This window comes from Haliotis rufescens, unplaced genomic scaffold, assembly GCF_023055435.1.
Source record: "Haliotis rufescens isolate VD_foot unplaced genomic scaffold, xgHalRufe1.0.p SCAF_4, whole genome shotgun sequence".
Taxonomy (NCBI): Eukaryota; Metazoa; Mollusca; class Gastropoda; order Lepetellida; family Haliotidae; genus Haliotis; species Haliotis rufescens.
In genome coordinates, this window is record NW_025964112.1 from 11,383,636 (window position 1) to 11,407,757 (window position 24,122).

The 24,122-nt window shown below is 37.9% G+C and overlaps 1 protein-coding gene across 1 annotated transcript; it reads left to right on the forward strand.

The window, feature by feature from the left end:
• The first annotated feature begins 591 nt into the window (after positions 1-591).
• Positions 592-23,873, forward strand: LOC124112302 (solute carrier family 35 member F5-like). Its single transcript, XM_046472348.2, has 12 exons — positions 592-765; positions 10,194-10,400; positions 11,493-11,624; positions 13,267-13,320; positions 13,603-13,672; positions 14,173-14,369; positions 17,455-17,624; positions 19,515-19,681; positions 20,278-20,437; positions 21,573-21,663; positions 22,047-22,201; positions 22,706-23,873. Exons 2-12 carry the CDS (start codon positions 10,296-10,298, stop codon positions 22,767-22,769), a joined length of 1,365 nt encoding a protein of 454 aa, XP_046328304.1. The 5' UTR covers positions 592-765; positions 10,194-10,295; the 3' UTR covers positions 22,770-23,873.
• Positions 23,874-24,122: the final 249 nt, after the last annotated feature.

The following is a 24,122-nucleotide window of genomic DNA, read 5'->3' on the forward strand; positions in this document are numbered from 1 at the left end:
ATCTGCTGTTATTGTGTGCGTGAAGCGTGTTGTTTAACGCCGCCCAGCTATATGACGGGGTCTGTAGATAATCGAGTCTGGACCAGACAATCCAGTAATTGATATCATGGGAATCGATGCACACAACTGAGATACGATGACATGCATCAACCAAGTCAGCAAGCCGGACCACCCAATCACGTTTGTCGCCTCTTACGACAAGCATGGGTTGCTGAAGACATATTCCAACCCTGGTCTTCACGGGTCCAAAGAAGCACTTTAACATCGTCAAACAAATAAACACTGTACCTACCATATGTAGTCGGTTCATAAACGTCAGAAGCAATTTACTTCCATAATCATAAATCACGGCATTATTATTGACTTCCTGCATAAAGTGACGCGATGGTCGTGTCGTTAAAATACGTTTTCTTTTGATCGACCTTCGAAAGGAATCGTACCTGTTCAAAAGTTTTAAAAAAATCAATTTATTCTAATTTTAAAACAAATTCGACTATCGAGGGCATTAAACGTGGTGGCATTCCATCGTGTTCGTTTAACGTTTATGACGGAAGAGTTAGTTCTGTAGTTTAATACCACTGCCTACACACAAACTTCCGGTTGTTAAAACTGCGAACTGTTGATTATGAATCACTGAAATATTTGTCAAAGAGTCACATAAAAGCGTAGACAAGAAGAATTCTATCATTGCTTGAAATTCTTATATACCGAGGATTGAAATGAGTGCCAATTTTGAAGCGATCAAGGGATTGATTTCTTAGAGATGTAAGTGCTCCTCCATCAAATTTTCGACTTTCTGCTCAGCTGTGTAGGAAGATGCTCATTTATTTACGGTTAAGCAAGATCGGAGATAATGCAAGATTTCCAATATCGTATTTATAGATATGTGAATTCCATCCAAGAATTCACATGCAAATATCACGCTAGTATCACCCTCCTTACATTCTAAGATTCGTATTTAGGAATGCACAAATGTAAACAATCGAAAGCATGAGCTAATTAACATGTTTAAATAATAAATTGGAACATTACTTGATATAGTAATGGCTGTGCTACATGTACTAGTATTACTACATTATGACAACAACATGATATTCATTTGCCATGTCATCCTGGCAACTACAACCTGACAATTATTAGAGCGGTGTAGGGTATTACTGAACAAGTGGTTATTACAGAACAACATCTCATTTCCATTTTCTTCTCAAATTGCTGATTGTGACAGCTGTTTCTATGGGATTATTTGAAAGAAGAACTTCCTCTTCTGGCATGAACAGTTTGCTTCTGCCATGTAAATTAAAACAAGAAGAAAACTGAGAAAAAGAAAACAACAGGCATCACATCTGTACATGAGGTGCATATATATATCAGTGATAAAAAAGGCTATGCCAACAAGTCTAACCAAAACTGTGATACCCCTTTTTAAAAAGTAACGTCATGTCTATTTTAGTACATTACGCAATTCCAGGCCATAATGCAAGGGTTTTTTTGCCATATATATATGGACTGAATAGTCTGATCAACACTAACCCATCACTAATTCGCACTGTCGTCCTTTCCAAACAAGTCGCATTATGATGATTGGTTGTGTGGATTATGAGATTGGTCATGTTGATAACGCAACAAAAGCTAATAATTCATTCATATGAGGTTTATAAAGTGTCAAAAGAAACACAAAACATGATGTGCATATCTCTTTTCGATATTCGTTGGTGTCACACCCTAATTAGTCTCACAAATATCAATATATCATAACCTTTGTTCATCCTGATGTATACACTACTTTAATTATAGTGCATATATGCAGTCGACAATAAATGTTTCCAATAAAAAGCCAGAATTGTTAATGTTGGAAACATGTCCTGCTGTAAACATGGTAAAAATATGATCATTATTTCATAAGGAATGAGTCACATTGTCCCCGATATCTAGTTCACCAAAAATAATTAGTAAATAAAAGAGACAACAACTCCAAACATTAGTTTGCGGAACAACTTACATTTTCATCTGGAACATGTCAGTTGGGGCATGTTGATGAACTTTCGAAATGTCCGACCGTGACCTAAAATAGATGTCAAGGGCAGGGATGAGCTTGATGAGAGTGCTTTCCCCTTCAATGTGCACACTGCTGACCGTTGGGCATCTTGCACATCATGTATCAGATATGACAATGTTATTTAATCTCTCACAATTCCAGTCTTGTAATTGTATCTTTTCTCGTCAGCCAATGCTTAGTGAGTGAGTGAGTATTGTTTTACACCACTTTTAGCAATATTCCAGCAATATCAAGGAGCGGGACACCAGAAATGGGCTTCACACAATGTACCCATGTCGGGAATCGAACCCGGTTCTTTGGCGTGACGAGCGAACGCTTTAACCACTAGGCTTCCCGACCGCCCCCCAATGCTTAGAGCATGTAGAGTAGAATGAATGGCCAAATGATATTTCAGTCTTTTAAGACTGTGTATGCTTGGCAGTATTATACCGTAAATAAAAATAATTTTAAATGACAGCTGTCTTTGATTATTATCATGACTGTCCATGATGATGTAAGTAATTCCAGTAATTCCATGAGTAATTACTTGCCCTCCAATGTTTCTTCCATGAAATTACACTCCGCTCAAAATACACACCTTTTATTGGATTTTAAGTTATGAATTGGCACAGGGGAACTGTGTTGTAATATGATTGTAGGGGGACACTGTTTTTGAATTTCTCATTGTTTTGTGACCGTTATGTGTTAGACCCACGTACATAAGAACTGCAGACCACTAATATGTGCAGAAACATATCGATATAAGTAAAGTGTTGCAATTTTAATTTTATCAAAACAAAATAATATACAAATCGTGAAAAAGCTTGCATTAACTTCTATCAATAAATATTACCATGAATGTCCATAAAATTGCATCAATGTAAGTTTGTATATTTTGAAGTTAGCAAATAATGTCTTCAAACAAATGATGAAAAGTTCCTCGATTGTCAGTATCATTTATTCTAGCAAGAATAATCCTAAACATACTAAAATGCATCTTTTTTCAATATAAATTTTCATGTATTGTAGTATTTGGCAAAACATGGAAGAAGTAATGATCATGTTTGTAGTTTTTTATATAGGCTTTGAATTACACTGATCATCAGGGTTGTCTTGAGTAGACTGTAAGTTCTTGTGACCAATCAGATAAACGTTACCTTGCTATGTCCTTATTTGGAATTTGGCGTGATATCAAAACTCTTATTTTAGAATATCGCTGTCAACATTGATGTTGAAATAAATTGATACTTACATTATAATGTTTGAAAATAGAGCTATCAATAGAATCCAAATTTAATTGAAATGGGATACGAAAATTCAAATTGCTCACCAACTGTTGGTTCGGAATAGCCTACACAGGTGTTTGACTGAGCCGACAACAGAACAAATTATAAAATAAATTAACAAAGTCAAATATCTATCTGCAACAGGTGTGCTGGATGGCATTTACTCGTCTTTGACAATGAAAATGATTCACATTGAAAGGTTTGTTTTATGCATTATTTATTGTTTCATGTAATCGCAGCAGAAATTAGACTGGATGTAGTGTTAGCTGGTCGGTAATACCCAACACCGCTCTACTCATGCAACTATCAAGAAACAATTGCCATCATGGACAATAAAAGTCTACTAATGTATTCTCTTGTAACATATTGCTTTATTGCATTATTAAAAAAAATGGCTGTCAGCATCAGTTACAATGATAATTATTGTGGTGCACATTATTCTAGACAAGGTTCTTGTCTGACAAATGTTATTTTTGGGAGAACACTTTCTTAGTAAAGTACAGATTCTCGTACTTTTTGGGGTTGAGTCCCGTCCGGGATTTGAACCCACACTTGCCAGAGTGAGGCACCTAATCGCCCACACAAAGTCAGTGATCAAACCCACTCAGCCACCGAGGCTTCACCTAAAAATGAAAGTCTGACAACTGGTAGTCTAGATCACGTACTTTGTGTACCCCTCCGACCAGTGTAAATTGGTACGGCTCCCATGTCCGAAAGCTATGAATACACAATACACAGTAGCTTTCAGCCATGGGAGCCAGGCCAATTTACACTTGTCAGAGGGATACACAAAGTACGTGATCTAGACTACCACACTAGTGGGTGATAACAAACGAAATGATTCACAATTTCATGCTTCACACATTTTACTGGGTGGGAGGGAAATAACCTTAGGAGCCAATGTTTTAACCACACAGCTAACCCACCACCTCACCCATAGAAATGACGACCAGTCCTATGAAGATCCGTAAAAGGCGACTATGCTGGTCGTAAGAGGCAACTAACAGGATCGGGTGGTCAGACTCGCTAACTTGGTAGATGTCATCGTATCCCAAATTTTGTTGATCGATGCTCATGATGTCCATCACTCGATTGTCTGGTCCAGACTCAATTGTTTACTGGCCGCTGTCATATACCTGGAATATTGCTGAGTGCGGCGCTAAACAACAAACAAACAAACACTGGCTGGCTGGCTGGCTGCAGTCACATGTATGGATGCTGTAATAATGAGATGCGAACTTGTAACATTGTTCTCTGTAATCAGTTGACCTAGAACCTAGGTAATAACCCGCACTCTGCCATTGTCGACTGCAACTGCTGTATGACTAGGCTATGTATGTAGAAGTCAGTAGTAATAACAGCTGAGGCAGGTATGATTCACCGTTGTACACAGTCTGCTACTTTAGCACTGGTCCCAAGCCTGTCTAGTAAAATAATGTTGGGTCTAGTGAGTTCAGCTAATAAAGTACCATATGACACCTTAATGTACAAAATATGATGCTAAGAGCTAAGTCTGGGCAAGTAAACACTAAAGTTGTTTTGACCATATTATTCTCAATGACATGATACATGTAGTTATGCCTCCTTCTGTTTGGACATGTGTATCATATATGTATCATATATGTATCTTTTCATGAAGTGTTCGGGGGCAGGGGTGGCCCAGTCGTCTAAGGTTGCGTCCCCTGGGCACGCCAGAAACCTATGATTGTGGGTTCGAATCCAGGTTCTCCCCGATTATGTTTCTAGGTTTGTCAGCACCATACCCGTGCTCGTGGGTTTCACCGAAGCGGTTAAACGTCTCAGACCTGCATCACTTCGGGCTTTCCTCCCACATTAAGCTGACATGCCGCGATATAACTGGAATACTGTTAAAAGCGGCGTAAAAACCCAACTCAGACACTCATGAAGTGTTCTGATGATCAGGACCTTGGACAATGTTGGATAAACTTCAAACTGACTCATCAACATCATGGTCATATCCTTGATATACAATCATTTAAATTAACTTAAAGTATGTCTTAAAATAACAGAACCGTGTGATTTTAAGAGTGATTTCGGAAATATGTTGTCCCCCTTGTGGAATCCAACCTGGGTCTTTGGCGTAACTAGGGCTGGCTATCGATACAGATCGAAAATCATTAACTAAATATTGATGAATTACCGAGAAATGTCAGAGAACTAACTTTGAGCAAATCTGCTAAAAAATGTCTGAAAGAAATCAAATTATTTCCCTCCACTGGATCACTTTGTGGACATTTAAGATAAAACAAAAACAGTTACTTTCCATCTTTAGCAATTGACATTTGTTACAGTTACAAGTCTGTTTTGTAAATTAAACATGTGTTAAAGCTTTATTTCATCACAATACAGTGGTAGAAACTAACATTTTTAGTCCACTAGTCCTTACAATGATAACATATAGCAAAACCCTTAAAAATGGCAAATTTCTACTAGTCCTTATGATGATATCTTAACTATTTGACAGTTTGGCAAGGACTACAGGACTAGTGCCAATTTCTAACGCAGCAATAGATTATGTATGTTATTATCGAGGACAACAATTTCATATTGATAATAGGTAATATTTCTTCCCATCGACGATAATTCTGATTATCAATCTTTTTTGCCAGCCCTAGGTGTGACGAGTGAACACTTTGACCACTAGGAAAGCCTCTGCCCTAGATCCATATAGTGTATCCTGAACAAAGTATCGTGAATGTCTGCTTCAGGTTGTCAGATAAGTTTCAGCCCTATCCCCGACCATAATGACCTGTAGACTTGAATGTGGTCTAGTGAAAAGAGCGTCTGTCTGGAGACCAGAGGATGGGTAGTTCAATCCCTGGTGCATCATACCAAAAGACGTTAAAAGATACTTGTTGTTACCCTGCTTTGCGCTAGACATTATGGGGATAAAACAAGGCATGGAGTCAGTATACTTTGTCTCATGGGGAGGTACAACATGTATTGCACAAAGATGTTTCCAGACTGTTTGATCGCTTGAAAAACATAATGTAATAATGTGGTAATAACTAGCAGTGTGAAACCAGCTGTGCATGGTTCTGATGATAATGATGATAAGGACCGCCTCTGTGGTCTAGTGGTGGAGCATCCGCCCAGAGAGCGGAAGGTCCTGGGTTTGATCCCCGGCCGCATCATACCAAAAAGGTGTTAAAAGATGGTACTTGTTGTTACCCTGTCTGGCGCTCGGGATTAAGGGGCTAAAACAAGGACTGGTCGGCTTAGAGTCAGTATACTGTGTTTGAGTGGGGTATTCATGTTAAATGGTAAATGGCATGGTATGTCAGTGGGCTAGCACTATAAATCCTCATCAGTCCGGATTAGTACAAGCAGCCACACTCACGTGCATGAACGTCGCTACATAAGTGCAAAAATCGTGAACACAACGTTAAACCCAATTTCATCTCACCTCATCTCTGATGACAGAAACAGGGTAACAGGTTTTAACACCCATCAACCACTCTGGTTTATCAAACAATGTTCAAACGTATACAGGGTTAGAAACTAACAGTTTTTGTCCACTAGTCCTTATAATGATAACATATAGCAAAACCTTTAAAAAGGGCAAATTTCTACAAGTCCTTATGATACCTATACCATTGGGCAGTTTGGCAATGACTATAGGACTAGTGCCAATTTCTAACGCTCTGTATAACTAAAGATGAAAGAGATAATGTGACAGTATTTCCTGTTAAGTAAAATAAAAGCATCCAAATCCCTATCAATAAGTTTATCACTGCCTTATCCTGTATGTATGGAAGTGGAACAAAGCTGCTGTTAGCATTGTAGGTAGATGGCGGTCCTACAAGTTGAAGTATTTGACGTAATAAGTGCCCGTAATAAGTGCCGGGCTCAATATTAGAAATAGGGAGCTCTTATTAGAATTTAATTTTGGTGAGAAAAAAAAAGAGTTGAAAGATACGAATGAATAAGTCTTGTGAACATTGATCAATCAGAAGGGGTGCTAATTGGGATTGTTCACTAGCCAATATATTAGCAAATATCGTCATGGGTGCTTATTAGAGCAGGGCGCTTATCACATCGAATACGGTATGTGATCTTAACCCTAGAAGATGACAGGCAGGGGTGTGGCTTGCTGATTGTTTGGATCTAAATGTATGCTGATATATATATATATATATATGTGCGTGCGTGCGTGCGTGCATGCGTGCATACGTGCGTGACCTAAGCCTGACCATATAACACAAATCTATTTTTTGCTATGCATTTCTGACCCAATGTCTTTTAGATAAATAGCATGAACAGGGTGAACTAATTCTAAGATCAGACCATTTTGTAATTTTGTTTTGCATATTTTCAAGATGCATGGGGCAGTATAAAAGAGTGTAAATCTACACAAGCACCTAGGCATTGTAATATTCCGAGGCAAGCGTGTCCACTAGCCAATATCAAAGTCTAGTTTCCACCCGAGCCTACTTTTCTTGGCTCGATTGTGGTGCCACCCGTGTAGAACATGGTTTGGTTCCCTTGTGATGAAAACGCAATATCCAATCAGATCGCTGTTCTTATTTCAATGGGTTCAATGTGTGAAGCCCATTTCTAGTGTCCCCCGCCGTGATATTGCTGGAATATTGCTAAAAGCAGCGTAAAACCACACTCACTCACTCACTCTTATTTCAAATGGCTTCACAAAGATGACTACCATGGCAGACGACCTGGGCACTCAGATAACAAAATGATTTGAGATTTCATCCATGACAGACAAGCAGTATGACATTACCACTGTATAGATCCTTATTACCATGATTACTGCTGCATTTTCATGTTACCTGTAACAAAGGCAGGTAACATGAAACACTCAGCAGGGGTCATCTAAAAATAGCACTGCATTAGGGCTTGGACGAGTCCAAATTAACAACCTGGGTACCCACCCTCCTATTACCCGACCCTACCCGGGTACCCGCTCTAGGTCTCAAGAGATAGGTCCAAATGTCCGACTGGGACTAGTTTGAAAGTAGCCCTGGCAAAATGTATTTAGATACTCGTATAAAACTATCTGATCATGCATAGACTAAAGTTGACTGAAGCTTTATCTTTATGCAAACATATAAAGTCAGAAGGAATGCAAACATTCTAAAGTTCAAGATACTTTTTGTCATTAAACAATATATCACTTGATTAACCACGGGTCCGGGTAGTCCTGTGGGTACCCGGATCCTACTCAATACCCACCCGACCTGAGTACCCGAGTTACCCGCCCCAGCCCTACACTGCATGTCTGTCACTGTGATATATGGTGATCATGGTGATATGTGAAGAACATGATTACATGACACTTTATGGACATCAACTTAATATATATTATGTATGAAGTTGGTCAGGGGGGGCTTATTGGAGCAGATGAATATGATAGGGAGTTTACATAATACATTGAACATGGTAGGTCATCGGGGATTTGCCTGGGTCTAACTATTTGATGTATTTGGGACCATTCCTAGGCATGAGAGTCCTAGATTGACAAGTGTGGCTTCTTGACATCTTCAGACTTGTGACATGTGCTGCACTTCACTTGACTTTCAAGGATTTTTTTGGACAGCAAAACATTGCACGATACCTGAGACACTGCACTAGTTATTGATGATGATGTCTTCCCATATGAAGAAATTGAAAAAGAACAGTCTTGATTGTATTTCTTGTGAGAATAGACATATCAGTTAGATTGAACACACGTTCTTGTAGTTTTACTAAAATCAAATTCATCTTTGATATCATTTTTTGTTGTTGTTGTTGTTGTTGTTGTTGTTGTTGTTTAACGCCGCACTCAGCATTATTCCAGCTATATGACGGCGGTCTGTAAAATAATCGAGTCTGGACCAGACAATCCAGTGATTAACATCATGAGCATCGATCCACGCTATTGGGATCGATGACATGTATCAACCAAGTCAGCGAGCCTGACCATCCGATCCCGTTAGTCGCCTTTTACGCAGCCATACTTAACAGTTGGATGTCGTGGCTATGTTACCATGGTTACCTCGCAAAACAAAGTAATGTCTGAAAGTGACAGACTGTCAATTAATCATGTTAATGAATCACTGGCCATGCTCCCAGCTCCATGATTCATAATGACCACAGACTCTGCGACAATGGGCTTGTTGGTTTACTCCATTTTATTTTTAAATGCTTGAAAGTCCACAGTAATAAAAACTCCAAGTCTAATTGAAAATATGCATTTGACTTATTGTGGTACATATGATGTCTTCCTAATCATGATAATGTTATTAATATTAGTTATTATGGTTGTGTGCCTGCCTGGTTGATAGGGTAGCCTGGTGGTTGAAGTGTTTGCTCGTCACTTTGAAGGTGCTGGTTCTATTCTCCTCATGGGTACAATGTGTGAAACCATTCTTGGTGTCCTTACAATGCAGCAGTGTAAAAGTTACAGGAACCATATGATGATTACCATAGTAATCAGGTAATGTGTTATAAAATATATTTAATATACATGACGAAAAAAGACTTATCAGCACTAATTGAAAACTCAGGATTGAAGCTCATCTTGTGTGGTAGTACGTCGTCCATTTTCACATCTCAGCTGAAACTTCAACATGTTCAAGGCCTTTGGAGTTGAAACTTTGTATGCATGATGACAGCTATTGTGTCTCTAAACCATGCTAACACAGTACCCATCCTGCAATGGCAGCCATATTGAAAATGTCATATTTACCTATTACTCAGCCATTTCTGCATATCTTTTTTTCTCTAGTCCTCAAAAATGCCATCTACCTACTGGTAAAAGTGGTAGTCCACAAGGAAATGTCACTAGTCCTTCCTGAAATTTACTAGTCTTGGACAAGGGGACTCAATTTTAGCAATTCTTCCTTTTGTTTCAGATGTGAAAAGAAGAACGAGAGTTGTGAAGTATTTTAGCTGTGGATTCAGCCGTTTACAGTCATGATTTAGCCCTGTCCGTTCTGCTCAAGTCAGATAAAGTTATGCTGGGTTTAAGCGGCCTATCTAAAGTACAGAGACTTGTACTGGGCATTGTGGTGCTGCTCATTGTGGATCTAATATGGGTAGCATCATCAGAGTTGACAGAGGTAAGTACTATCCACACACAGCCTTCTGCTGGGGAGTCAATGTTTAACAATATTTGGCAGGCAAATTCTACGTTTGCAACGTTTGTCTCCTAGGCAACAGTATCAAGACTATTTTTGTCAGGCACCCTGCCCAATCCTGCCAAATAACCCTTTGAAAAATGTTTTTTCCAGCTTTTATTATTCATGTATCAGTGTAACCTACATCAAAACCTCACAAAAATTCTTCTCACCTATCTATCCTCGAAACAAATATTTTAGATTGTTCATTACCTGTTGTCTGTCATGGATCATAATCATGATAATCATCTTCTCGCCAGAAACCACTGGACTAATGAAGCTAAAACTTTACATACATATGCCCACCATTGATGACAATCCAATTTGTTCAGGAGGATTGAATTTGATTTTCAAGATGGCTGCCTTGTCAGCCATATTGAACATGTTGAAAAAGTTATTTATCATGTTTATAGTCATTAACTCATTACTCATTTTATTATCAAAATGGAATGAATTTTTGTACACATGTAGTTGGTAGTGGCGCTGAACTCCATTCTATCATGTCTATAAATGGTAAACAAAATTGTGTTGATAATATTAGGACCAAAAGAAATTTAATGATGTGGTTCCCATGACTCAACCGGGTGGCATGGGTGGGCAAGTCGTCTAAGGCGCCACTATTCGCTGTGCAGAGTTGTGTCCCTTGGGCACGCCAGAAACCTATGATTGTGGGTTCAAATCCCGGTTTGCCCCGATTATGTTTCTAGGTTTGTCAGCACCATACCCGTGCTCGTGGGTTTCACCGAGGTGGTAAACGTCTGAGACCTGCATCACTTTGGGCTTTCCTCCCACATTAAGCTGACACGCCGTGATATAACTGTAATACTGTTAAAAGCGGTGTTAAACCCAACTCACTCACTCACTCATGACTCAACTGATATGTACCAAAGACAGCTAACTTTACATTAGTTCTCAAACATTTTTTGTAAATAACCCTAGCTATCCTCTTTTGAAATTAAATGTTATCGAGACTACATTTGTATTAGACCTTGTAAATGTATCCGGAGTTACTTCATGTGGACCATGTTCTTGCAGTACATATTCAAGAACACAGATTTCAAGAAGCCGTTCTTTACGTCGTACTTCAAGACCGCCATGTTTGTTGTTTACTTGTCCGGCTTCATACTATGGCGACCTTGGCGAGAGCAGTGCAGGCGGGGGTCAAAGGTCAGTTTCCTTAAGTTCATTAAGTGTTGTCATGAGGTTAACAATGTCAATGATTTGTTTTTTATTCTTCATTTACCAAATGGGTAATGCAAAATGGTCATAATAGGTGGCACATGCTTTCAATTCAACATTGTCAAAGAAATGGATAAGAATCACCAAAAGACTGTGTAATGTAAACATGATCAACGATTAAGAATAAACCTGTGTTTAATGATTACAGATTATATATTGGCACATACCAATGTCAACCTTGGTGTAATTTTTTTGCCTATATTTTTGTGCAAGAATATTTATTGCAGGGATTCAGATTGCTTCATTTTCTAGGTCATCAGGTCATTGACTGGTAGTCATCCAACATGTCCTAAAGATGCTTTGCAAATTTGGTGTAAGGATACAGAAGGATGTCCTATCAAAAGTTGATAAAATTTTGAAAATGTTATAGTGTCATTTGACAAAATTACTGTGTTCGCTAATCACTGCTAATGAGTGTTTCTATCGGACAATCATAATTTTTTATTGCCCGCCTTATTTTATCCTATCCGACTATTGGATTGCCGGACAATAAAATGCATTGCAATGTTGTTTTCTTACCATTCTAAGCTAAACATATAATGTTTTGTCTATCTTTTAGGCCAAGAGCGGTATGTGAAAAATGTATGACAAGTATTATGATGATAAGTAACTCTCCATGTGATTAAACTGTAATATCCAATATAAGAATATGATTGGTCATTGAAATCATAATTATCGACATAATCATAAAATGGTGCCATGACATCCATCACTGGTCAGTGGATCGAAGATAAAAATCACAAGTATGCTTACGATTGAACAATTCATTTTTATCCCCCCGGCATGTAATGCGGGGGGATATAGCGATCAGCCAGTCTGTCTGTCCGTCTGTCCGTCCGTAATCATTTCCTTTTCCGGGGCAGAATTCGAAAACCATTCAGTGTATTTAATCGAAACTTGGCAAATCTATCAGGCACATACTGAAGTGGTGCCTTTTGATATTTTGGGATTTTTCTAATTTTTATTTTTTAAAATTTTTATGGAATGAAGTTGGACATAGACTCAATTGGGGATGGGGTTCGTTTCCGGGGCAGAATTCGAAAACCATTCAGTGCATTTGATTGAAACTTGGCAAAGCTATCAGGCACATACTGAAGTGATGCCTTTTGATATTATTTTTTTTTACGAATTTTTATTTTTTACAATTTTTATGTAAAGAAGTTGGACCTAGACTCCATTGGGGAACGGGTTCGTTTCCGTGCCAGAATTCGAAAACCATTCAGTAGGTTAAACAATGTATGCTTCTAAAAGAACATTCAACTGTTGACTCATTACATACAGAATTGCACATTTACTAGTGGTTACTTTACAGACAGCTGCCGGGGGGATATGTGATCTTTCTGATGACTCTTGTTTTCAAGGGCCAAACAACTTCCTGCAAGAAATCCCAGATGCAGCACTAGTTTTTCATGTCACACAAGTCAATTTGGGGGACCCCCAATGCCTGCTTGCAATTTTGCTGAAATCATACTAATCATGCTAGAACAGCACTTCCTGCTGATGACTTATAGCTGACAACTATGGGTGAACTTTTCTTATTATTTCTCATTAACAATTTTTTATTTTTCAGAAAACGGTCGAGGAACACCATATTGAGAGTCCTCCAGCGGTGGATAATATGTTGGTGAGTCAAAGATATCTGATTTTGTCATAGGACTCTAGCACTGGAAGTGTGTCACCCCACTCTCCCCAAGGGCCAGTGAGTGACTGCTTGCTCTGCTGGGTACTTCATTTGTTTGTTTGTTTGTCTATTGTTTAACGCCGCACTCAGCAATATTCAAGCGTTATGACGGCGGTCTGTACAAAAATAGAGTCTGGACCAGACAATCAAGTGATTGACATCATGAGCATCGATCAACTTAATTGGGATGAACATAAAGTATCTCAACCCAATTCTCTGTTTCAGGGTGATCCAATATATGTGCCTGTGAAGAATGAAGACAAAAATAGCGGTACTGAATCCGATGATGCAGGCAGTGAGTAGAATTGTACCAATATCACAACCTTCGAACATTCAACACTAGCAACACTATATGGATGGATTAATGCCAATGCAATGCTAAATTTAACTCACTTGCTGCCTAGTTGTACTGAGATCAAGTAAAAATCCAATGATGGTAGTCCTCATTGACTAGTAATATGTAAGGGCTATAATTCTGAACCAGTTCTCAATGCTTCAAGTTTGCTACAAACGGGAACTGTTGTCTCTTATAAGCCGCACTCGGCAATATTCGAGCTATATGTTGGCAGTCTGTAAATAATCGACACAATTGGGATACAATGACAGGCATCAACCAAATCAGTGAGTGTGACCGTCTGATCCCATTAGTCACCTCTTATGACAAGCATGGGTTTCTGAAGACCAATTCTAACCTGAATCATTGCTAAAAACGCCATGGTCATGTGAAGAAAACAGTCCGTCCCATTTGTTGAAACAATAATATTCCAGATTATTCTAGAGCATTGTCTCTTGCAGGTATTTCATCAAACAAGTCTGTCAGATTCAACAACCTATCAGAAGTACGACAGCTATCTGAAACCTATGCAGAGGAACATTTATTGGCGCGGCTGTCGTACCAGGCGTCTCTGCGGGCCGAGGAGGCTAGGATCCGATCTATGAGCAAACTGACAATACGTCAGGTTATCAAGTTATCTGTATTTTTCTGTGTCTTGGTAAGTTTGGGGTTACTGCCGCTTAAGAATTGTCATTAGGAAAGTAAATTCTTCAAGTTAAATAAGTGTTCAGCAGAATGTATTTTTGCCTTAGGTAAGGATGCAAAGGAAACATTCTCTTCTTTTTAATTACCGTAGAAGTTATTTTTGTAGATTGAAATGAATGGATTTTATATTTTGGCAGGTATTTAATTCCTGTCTACCGATGTCAGCATGGTTTCCCAGCTGTAGAATATGTATTCTTTGTATGTACATGCCAAGTAGCACCCTATCCTTCTCATGAGTACTCTTTCAGACTTATCTGGGATTTGGTGGTGAGAACTGCCAATCCTGGATATTACTTCCATACTTACTGACTGTTTCACTGTAGCCCAGGGACGTGGATGTGAATTCTCACCCATCTGTTGTGGACTGCTTTGTCCAGATCCCTGACACATGAATGCAGATTCCAGATTGCTCAGTGGCCCAATTCAGTCTGACAGAGTGATGCCCCTTATAGAATTCTCTCCCTTTGTAGAACTGTGCCCATATCAATTTCTTTCACAAGAAATATCAATATCTTTCTGATAGCTAAAATATGCGAATTGAAAAAAAGGTATCTTGCCCTTTCATATTTTATGAACATTCTAAAGGCAGAGAATGAAGCAATAATAATGAAGAAAAATGATGATGATTATCGACTCAAGCAGAGACCATATATATATATATCGGTATATGGTCTTTGACTCAAGGCAGGCTAGTCACATGTATGAGTCACTAGCCAACCTGGTCTTTGGGGGAGCAAAAGTTTTCATACACTAGTTCTAGAGCCAGTGGGATTCAGGGAAATAATTGGCTCCAGATACCCCTTGCTTTTGTACAATTTTTGCTGACTACAAGTGGGATTGGTTACTGGATCCATGTGTATTTTCACATGAGATCAATAAGTGTAAAGTCAACACTCTTATATTGTCAGGTCACCTTTCAGATTTCCATTCCCCCCCCCCCCCCCCAATGAGTTATTGGCAATATTTTACTGAAAAGCAAGATCAGACTCCCCCAAATAACCTCTAAAATGCGGAAAGAAGATTATTACATGTCCTTGATGTTGGCTTCACTGAAATGTGAAATAACAATCTGCAATATATCCCAGGTCACCTCACCGTGATTATCGTGGCATATTATTACGCCAAGCCCAATATTGTTCTGCTAACCTAATATCACACTGTATACAGCAACTAAAGACACCATAACGAATTTATTATGTCGAAAAGTTAACACTATTTGGTATCTATATTGCACAAGTCATGTCAAAATGAAAACCTGACACTTACAACCAGTATAAACAACAGGACCAGTACATATGTTTCCGATACAAGGCTTCAATGTAAACATTAACCATGCAATATATAATGTACTAAATGTGACTTTTCAAAATAGTATTAGACGTAATAAGCGCCCAGGGCTCTCTCAAAATTAAAAATAGGGGCCCTTATTAGAATATTATTTTGTTAAAAAAAACAGTTGAGAGATTGTAAATTTCATGGTTTATGCTGACAACCTGATATGATACAAAAGAAAAGTCTGTGCGTATTATACACGACAGATTTATTTTCTAGAATTAATTTGGCCATAATTAAGGGTGCATATAACACACGAGTGCGTATTATATCAGAATAAATATGTCTTATGTACATTGATAAATCGGAAGGGGTGGGATTGTTCACTAGCCATTATATAAGCAAATATCGCCATGGGCGCTTATTAGAGCGAGCGCTTATTACGTCGAATAATGTATAGCTAAAATGGATAGAATTATCATAATGCCCAAATGTTGTCAGAAAACTGCGGGCCACTGTAACTTGAAAACAGTCCAATTTCCCCTATATTCCTATCTATATTCTATTGCTATGTGACATGTGGTATACGGTCTCATATTAGGTCAGTAACAACCATATTGGATTTTTTACTCACGGTATACTATTAGTTATGGTGTCTTTAGTTGCCGTATACTTTGTCATTTTAGGTTAGCAGAAAAATATTGATGGCATATTATTACGTTGAGCCCAATAATTTTCTGCTAACTTAATATGACACCGTATACAGCAATTAAAGACGCCATAACAAATTTATTATGCCGAGAAGTTTACACTATTTGGTGTCTTTGTTACACGTCTCGTCAAAACTTAAAACTCAAAACTTAACACTTACAACCTGAGATATTAAGGGTCAAAGGGAGACTACTCTTCAAACCTCAGAGGCCAAAACTTGATGATAATTTTAACTTTATACAATCTTTATTAAAGTCACGAACATGATCCAACAAAACTTTAACATCCTTGCACATCAAAATTAATTATATTCAAGGCCGTAGTTAACTTTTTTTGACAGGGGGGGCAAATATTTGTACAAGTATTACTTGTCCCCAACTTGTATTTTCATTACACAAATAAAACTGTGTTCTATAAAAAATCCAGGGGGGCAACTGCCCCCCCTCGGCTGGCTAAGGCACTGATATTAAAACCCAAAACAGTGTCGAATAACGACATAACGAATGTCTGTACAATAATTTTCATGTGAATTATGTGATTTGGGTGTTGGAAAATCCAAAATGGCTGTTACTGACGTTATACAGTCTCATATAAGGTCAGTAACAACCATCTTGGATTTTTACCGACGGTATATGGGGTCATATGGGGTTAGTATTTCTACCCTCTGATTGGTCGATCTCACTTTGAGGCATAATAATGCTTCCTGTGGCTTTTTTGTACCCTTGAAGATCCGGGGTAGAATAGGTCTCCAGCAACCCATTCTTGCCGTAAAAGGCGACTATGCTTGTCGTAAGAGGCGACTAACGTGATCGGGTGGTCAGGCTCACTGACTTGGTTGAAGCATGTCATCGATCCGAAATGTGTGGATCGATGCTCATAATATCATTCACTGAATTGTCTGGTCCAAACTCTTATTTACAGACTGCCGTCACATACCTTGAATATTGCTGAGTGTGGCGTAAAACAACAAACCAAACCAAAACCTGTGGGTTTTTTAACAGGAATATGGTTGGCTTTCATTGTGGATTCTTTACACATTTGCTTTTCCTTTTCAGTGGTTTTTTGCCCAGTATTTTTATCAGAAGGCCCTTGTCGAGACAGAGGCTGGTATGGTCAATGTGTTGTCGTCGACGTCGGGACTCTTTACTCTTGTCTGTGCAGCTGTTTACCCAAGTTCAGGAGCAGACAAGTTTACGCTGTCCAAATTAGTATCTGTTTTAGTCAGGTACTGTCAACTTTTCTCTACTTTCTTTTTGTATCTATTACTTTCAGTTACTGTTACTAGGCAGGTCAGAATTAAAATCAGGTCATGGTCATTAAGGTAGTAATGCAGGAGAAGTATCCAAATGTAAAAAATATTTAGATTTTACTAAGTCTGTAAGGGAGTGACGATGTAGTCTCCAGCTGTGGGGTTCATGGACAGCAATCAAACCAACCCTAACACTAAAACATATTTGGCTCCACTGCTGATAAATCAATAAACTTGCATTATGGTATAAAAGATAACTTGTGTTACTTTTGGAAGGTTTCTCTTAAAGACTAGAAGAAGACATTAGGAGAAATTTTAGAATTGTTATTCTTTTTGAGACCATAGTCACAATGTCACTTTGAAGTAATACAGGTTAGCTGAAATGGGGTTTAGCGTCGCATTCAAGATTATTGCACTCACCGTATATTGCTGTGTATATGGAAAGTTTTTCGTACTGAGAATTAGGGGCTTTCAATGAGGGTCGTCTTATACACTAGGTTGAACAGTTTTGATGGTTTTTTCCCCAACACAAAGACATTACTGTGAGCATGTAACACCAGAAATACCATGTCAACAAATCCATACTGAAGTATGCATACTAATCATGTAATTACACTATCTGGTTATAAAGAGTTCATTATATATCTGGACGTATGTTTGTAATCTATTTCATTATTCAGCGACCTTATAGTGATACAGCATTATGAAACTAATCAATATCCTTTGTACATAAACATTTATTTATCACTTATTGATTTAACTATGTTTGATTTTTATATGGCTTTGAAGTGAAAGAGATGGCAGTCTTTTATATTTGTGTATATTGAATATGTTTATCGATCATGTTTACCATGTTTACATTGGCGAAATAAATTGGTGTTTTATTTAATATTTTCAAACCCATCTCTCATGAAGCTTCTGAGCTTCTAAGCATCAGCCTCCTTGATAAATAACATTTTGTAAAAATATTTATATGTGGTAAGAGAATTTTATTCATTTAAGTTTATCATCCAGTTGAATATTCAATAATTTTCGATTTTTGAACAATACATCATGATACATAAAACATTTGTCTATGCACGTATTGTTTGCCAAGATATTTTATAATTTAAACATATTAACATATGAAAAAACCCAATGTTTTTATTGATGTGTTCATTTGATGGTAATTCATACTCAGTAAACACCACTTAGTTTAAGGTTTGGCCTAATGTCACTTGAATATGGTGTACAGTATGTACAAGGGGTGGCTGAAAAGTTCTGAGACTAACTATGAAGGATGTGTGTGTAGTACACCCTCAACAGTGGGCATGTATCAAGTACAGTAATTTCCCTGCTTACAGGCCGCAGTTGAGCCAAATATATAGCCAGGCAGCATAGTTCTGCAGGCATCAAAGTGACTCGGTATTCTCCGTTGATGAAAATGGACAATTTGCTTCCATGCTGGTCATTACCGTATTCGACGTAATAGCGCCCCGCTCTAATAAGCGCCCACAGCGATATTTGCTAATGTATTGGCAAGTGAACAATCCCAATTAGCACCCCTTCCGATAGATCAATGTACACAAGATGTATTTATTCGTGTATAATACGCACGCGTGTGTTATATACACCCTTAATTATGGGCAATTAAATTCAGGAAAAATAAATCTGTCGTATAAAAACAGTCATTGTATCCCAATTGCGTGGATTGATGCTCATGATATCAATCACTGGATTGTGTGGTCCAGGCTGGATTATTTACAGACCGCTGTCATATAGCTGGAATATTGCTGAGTGCGGCATAGAACACCAAACAAATGAACAAACTAACACTCACATGACAACACTGGCTGTCTCTATTCCAATATCTCTTTGTATTACTAGTATTGCAGGTGTGGTGCTAGTGAGTATATCCGATATCAAACTGGAGAATGGCATTCCAGCGGGTGCACTGTGGGCCCTTGGAAGTGCGATATGCTATGCCCTGTACCTCGTGTCGCTGAGGAGGAAAGTTGACCACGAGGATAAGATGGATATTCCCATGTTTTTCGGTAAGTTTTGGTACATAATATCATGTTCATGTAATACTTTCTTGGTGGGAAGTTAATCATACTGATAATGCTTCTATGATTTTGTCAGGTTTCAGCATTTTTCGTTTGAAGTATTTACATGATTTAAGACACAATTAATAATATATTTATCGGTGGTATCATACAGTGAGACCCTTTTCATCATAATTTCAAGTTGTTAGACAATTCTATCATATTGCAATAGTAAAAACAGTATAAATTAGTTACATGTATTTGATTAATCAGTAAATGATAGCTTTCTCTTTGTGTACTCCTTTCAAGCATTTTTGTCAACATGATTAGAAAAGTTATCTCAAATCAAGCTAGAGAATGTTATTATTTAGCCTCTAGCCTCTTATATGTTGGTGTGTTGACCAAGAAAATATTTGAAACAAGACATTCAATTTGTCTGGCCTTAAAACATGATGGTGAAGCTTTATTTGTTATTTAACATGTCCATTGTGCCTGTTAATAATCACAAGAAGATCATATGTCTGTGTGCCTTGTTGTGTTGACTAGAAGTGATAATGTGTCAGGGACTTGTGTGCCACTGTGACATGGCCTCCATTGTTGTCCAGGCTTTGTGGGTCTATTCTGTACACTCCTCTTGTGGCCTGGCTTCTTCATCATACACTATTCCAAGTCGGAGGTGTTTGAGTGGCCTGACAAGAAACAGTGGCTGCTGATAGCTGTCAACGGCCTTGTGGGAACAGTCTTCTCCGAGTTCCTGTGGCTGTGGTAAGTTGGTCATACCAGTCAGTCCTCAATAATTTCACCATGTGCGTCGTCATTTTTACCCAGTTCTATCCCCAATAACTCTAAATTTTCATTCATAAGTTTACATTCATAAGGTAAATATTCCAAAGACACATGCCTAATGCCTAGACTGATGGATGACCTGCTCCCAATGCTCATCATGGAACTGTTAGCTTTTTATGGTACTTCTACAAGAACAACATATATCATGTATATATACCATACAGAATTACGACCACACAGACCCCCAATGTATTTACAAGCCAAATTCTGCCAACATTTTTTCCGAAATATTGTCTTATGAAATACCATGTTAATACAGCACTAGAGCAGCTAGATTAACTGACCTAAAACGCTCATCATGACTGACGGTTCACTTATGGCATCGCCCTTTCTGTCTGTCTGTCTGTCTGTCTTGTCTGTCTGTTAACTTAAAAATTGACTTCTCCAAACCAGGGAGGTTGAGCCTGACACTGAAGGAGAATGTCTTGCACCATAGTGGCACTCAGGTTTCTGTATGGTCTTAAAATCAGATTGGAAACATCTTTAAGAATCTTCTCAGACACAAGGTCATGGAATCTGAAAGATTGAATTCATGTATAGCAATACAACATGCACAATAGGAGTCAGATCTGTTTATGAGTCAAAAAAGGGTAAAAGTTAACTGAAAATCTTTCATAATCTTTGTGGAAGAGTATAATGTGACTTTCAGTTAAGGAAAATGTGTACACGTCATCAAAAGCATGGCACAGAGATGATATTTTGTTCGACATGGAGCACTACATTTGGGTTCAGATTTGACCTCATGGCATTTAGATTCAGAAGTAAGCTTTTTACCTTAAAATGAGATGAAATAATATTTAATTGATTCCTTTTAGGTGTGGTTGGGAACCTTACAGTTAAAACATTTTCTTGTCATGCTGAAGCCCTGGGTTTTGATTCTCCACATGGGTAAATTGTGTGAAGCCCATTCTTGGTAACTCCTGTCAAGATTTTGCTGGAATATTGCTACATGTAATGTTAACATACACTTGCTCACTCACTTTGATTTCCACTGTCATTGTGAGTTAGTTGTTCAGACAATATTGTGAAATATTGTATATCTGTTGTTTTTAAGGGGCTGTTTTCTGACGTCATCTCTCATTGCAACCCTTGCCTTAAGTCTCACAATACCTCTCACCATGATGGCCGACGTGATCATGAAAGGGGTAAGTAAAGAATTGGTGCTGAAATACTGTAATAAAGTAAAGAGAGTGAGATGACATGTTAAGTCTGATATAATATAGCTGGAATATTGCTGAGTGCGGCATTAAACAACAAAAAACAAAACAAACAAACAACACAAGCAGATCTACTGGGAATATTGGAACACAACAGACCTTGAAACACAACTCACCTTCAAACCCGAGGCTGACATACTTTTCCCACACAGATTCAACAAAAATGAACAAATACCTGGAACTGGAAAATAGACGATTACAGTTTTCATGATCAGTTCCTCGGTTAAAAACTGAAACCAATCAAGAATGATCCAATGATGATGCAACTGATTACTTGCAACAAATTATAAGGCATGTTGATCGTGTTCCAGGTTCAATACTCCTGGATGTTCTACCTGGGATCTGTGCCTGTCTTTGTTGCGTTCTTTGCTGTTAGCTTTTTAACCCACTATGAGAACTGGGATCCGGTTCTCATTGCTGTCAAAAAACTTATACACTGCCTCTGCCGGCGCAGACTAAAATCAAGGTAAGATTGGAATTGTTCAAAGATTTGATACTTGGATCATGATACATACGTCTAGTCAAGTCCCACTTTATGAAGCTGTCTCAGGAAATATGGATGACCAGTTAATGGCAGAACTAGAATGTCCAAACTAAGAAGTCTCAATCACAACATTGCATGATGGTCAATACCTGTGATTCAATTCAATTCATAGATTACATTATTCTAGATGCCAAATAAAGATTCAGTGACCTAGTTGATTGTCTGGCCTTATGCCCAGTTTTTTTCAGGGTGCTGTGATATAGCTGGAATATTGCTGACTGCTGCATATAACAACGCTCACCCACTGAGGCTCACTCAAACTTGCTTGAATTACTTTCTCCCAGTCTTGCCCTCTTTGGTACTTTTATAATCATTCTGAAAAGGCTTAACCTGATTTCATGTCTATGAAACACAAATTTGCATGTTACTTACAGTTAACATCACTTCACTTAAGATAATACTAATAGAAAGAATATCTTTTTCCAGGACACGTGAGTTGGATCGTGAACAAACAGAGAGTTTGATTGGAGTGTCTGACGTCATGCAGTGAATTCAATATACAGCATCTTTTTCTCCAAATAATTTTGTACATCAGGCATATTGTGATATTGTCTTCTGAGCATTCAAACAGAACCAGGGTGCAAGTGTTCCTCATTCATGACTGTCTTTCCTCCACTGTTTATTCATACACTATACAGACTGTTTGTACAATCATTTCATTGGGCCCTAACCTGCTAGGTGTTGGCATATTCAAGGCAGACTGAAAGATTCCAGTTTAGTTGACTCGAGATAGAATATTACATATGTATCTGTAACCTGAAGAGTTGTTGCATGTTTGAAGATTATCATTGAATTAATCATGAATATAAATACATCCCATATGAAGCTTATTTTGTTTTCGGAACAGCTTTGCTATGTTAGAGAAAGTTAGTATTAACTAGAGGTAGTTATTCTTAACATGCTTTGAAGTAATTTTCACGCAAGCTCTTATACATGTTTATGAAATATTTGATGAATTTTCTCAGAATGCTCTTCAAAGTGCAGAATAATACATCAATTATTTTTGGGATTTGTTTTTTTCCATATTATACAAAACTCAGGTAGAAACAGGCAAATATATGACAATCTGGTCAACCCTTTAGTGGGACAGGTACATTTCCTGAAAACATTTCCAGTAACATACTGTCAGACAATATTTCAGGACACTTGTCAGTAAAGAAACAGTTGACCTTTCACAGTCAGATAATTTTTGGGCTTGTCTGTGGCTTATGAGACCTCATATTTCTCAATGGATATATTTGGGAAAAACTGAAAAACTACCAATTGCTACCAAAGCTATACAATGAGAAACCTGTTAGTAGTAGAGAGTTGGGCTACCAGTTGTCTTCACTGGAATACAGTTTAGCGAGTTGATAAGCTCATCAGGGAATCAGATCTTTCCTTATATTTGTCTTGTCACTTGTCAGTATGTGAGAGAATGACACTCTTTGACAATGTTGGAATAAGTTTATTTAGTCAATCAGCAATAAATTAGCTCATACATGGTTCTTCACTGATGCTTATTAAACCCGTGTGTGTACAGATCAAGTACCGGTAAGTACAACTGTCTCTCTCTTCATCTATCTGTCGACACTGAATACTAAAAACTCAATTTGAATTAATTAATTTTATTACTTGAGTTATAGATCTGTTACCTCAAAATTCTCAAATTTTGGATTAAATTTAATTTCATATACTGACGTTTTTTAAAGGGAGGTAACTCTTTGACTTCAATTATAGACAAGTCTGGTCTGTATTATAGTGACCACTCCAACAAAGTATGGTCTTAATTTTATTATTATTTTTTGTTTTAGAAAATGTAAAACCATCAGTTTTGAAAACAAATCACTAACCCAGGTAAACC

Excerpts from the sequence above, each read along its gene's own strand:
- LOC124112302 (XM_046472348.2), top strand. The coding sequence starts at position 10,296 with ATGCTGGGTTTAAGCGGCCTATCTAAAGTACAGAGACTTGTACTGGGC. Across the intron at positions 10,401-11,492 it reads CATCATCAGAGTTGACAGAG|TACATATTCAAGAACACAGA; the intron begins GTAAGTACTATC and ends ATGTTCTTGCAG. Across the intron at positions 13,673-14,172 it reads TGAATCCGATGATGCAGGCA|GTATTTCATCAAACAAGTCT; the intron begins GTGAGTAGAATT and ends TGTCTCTTGCAG.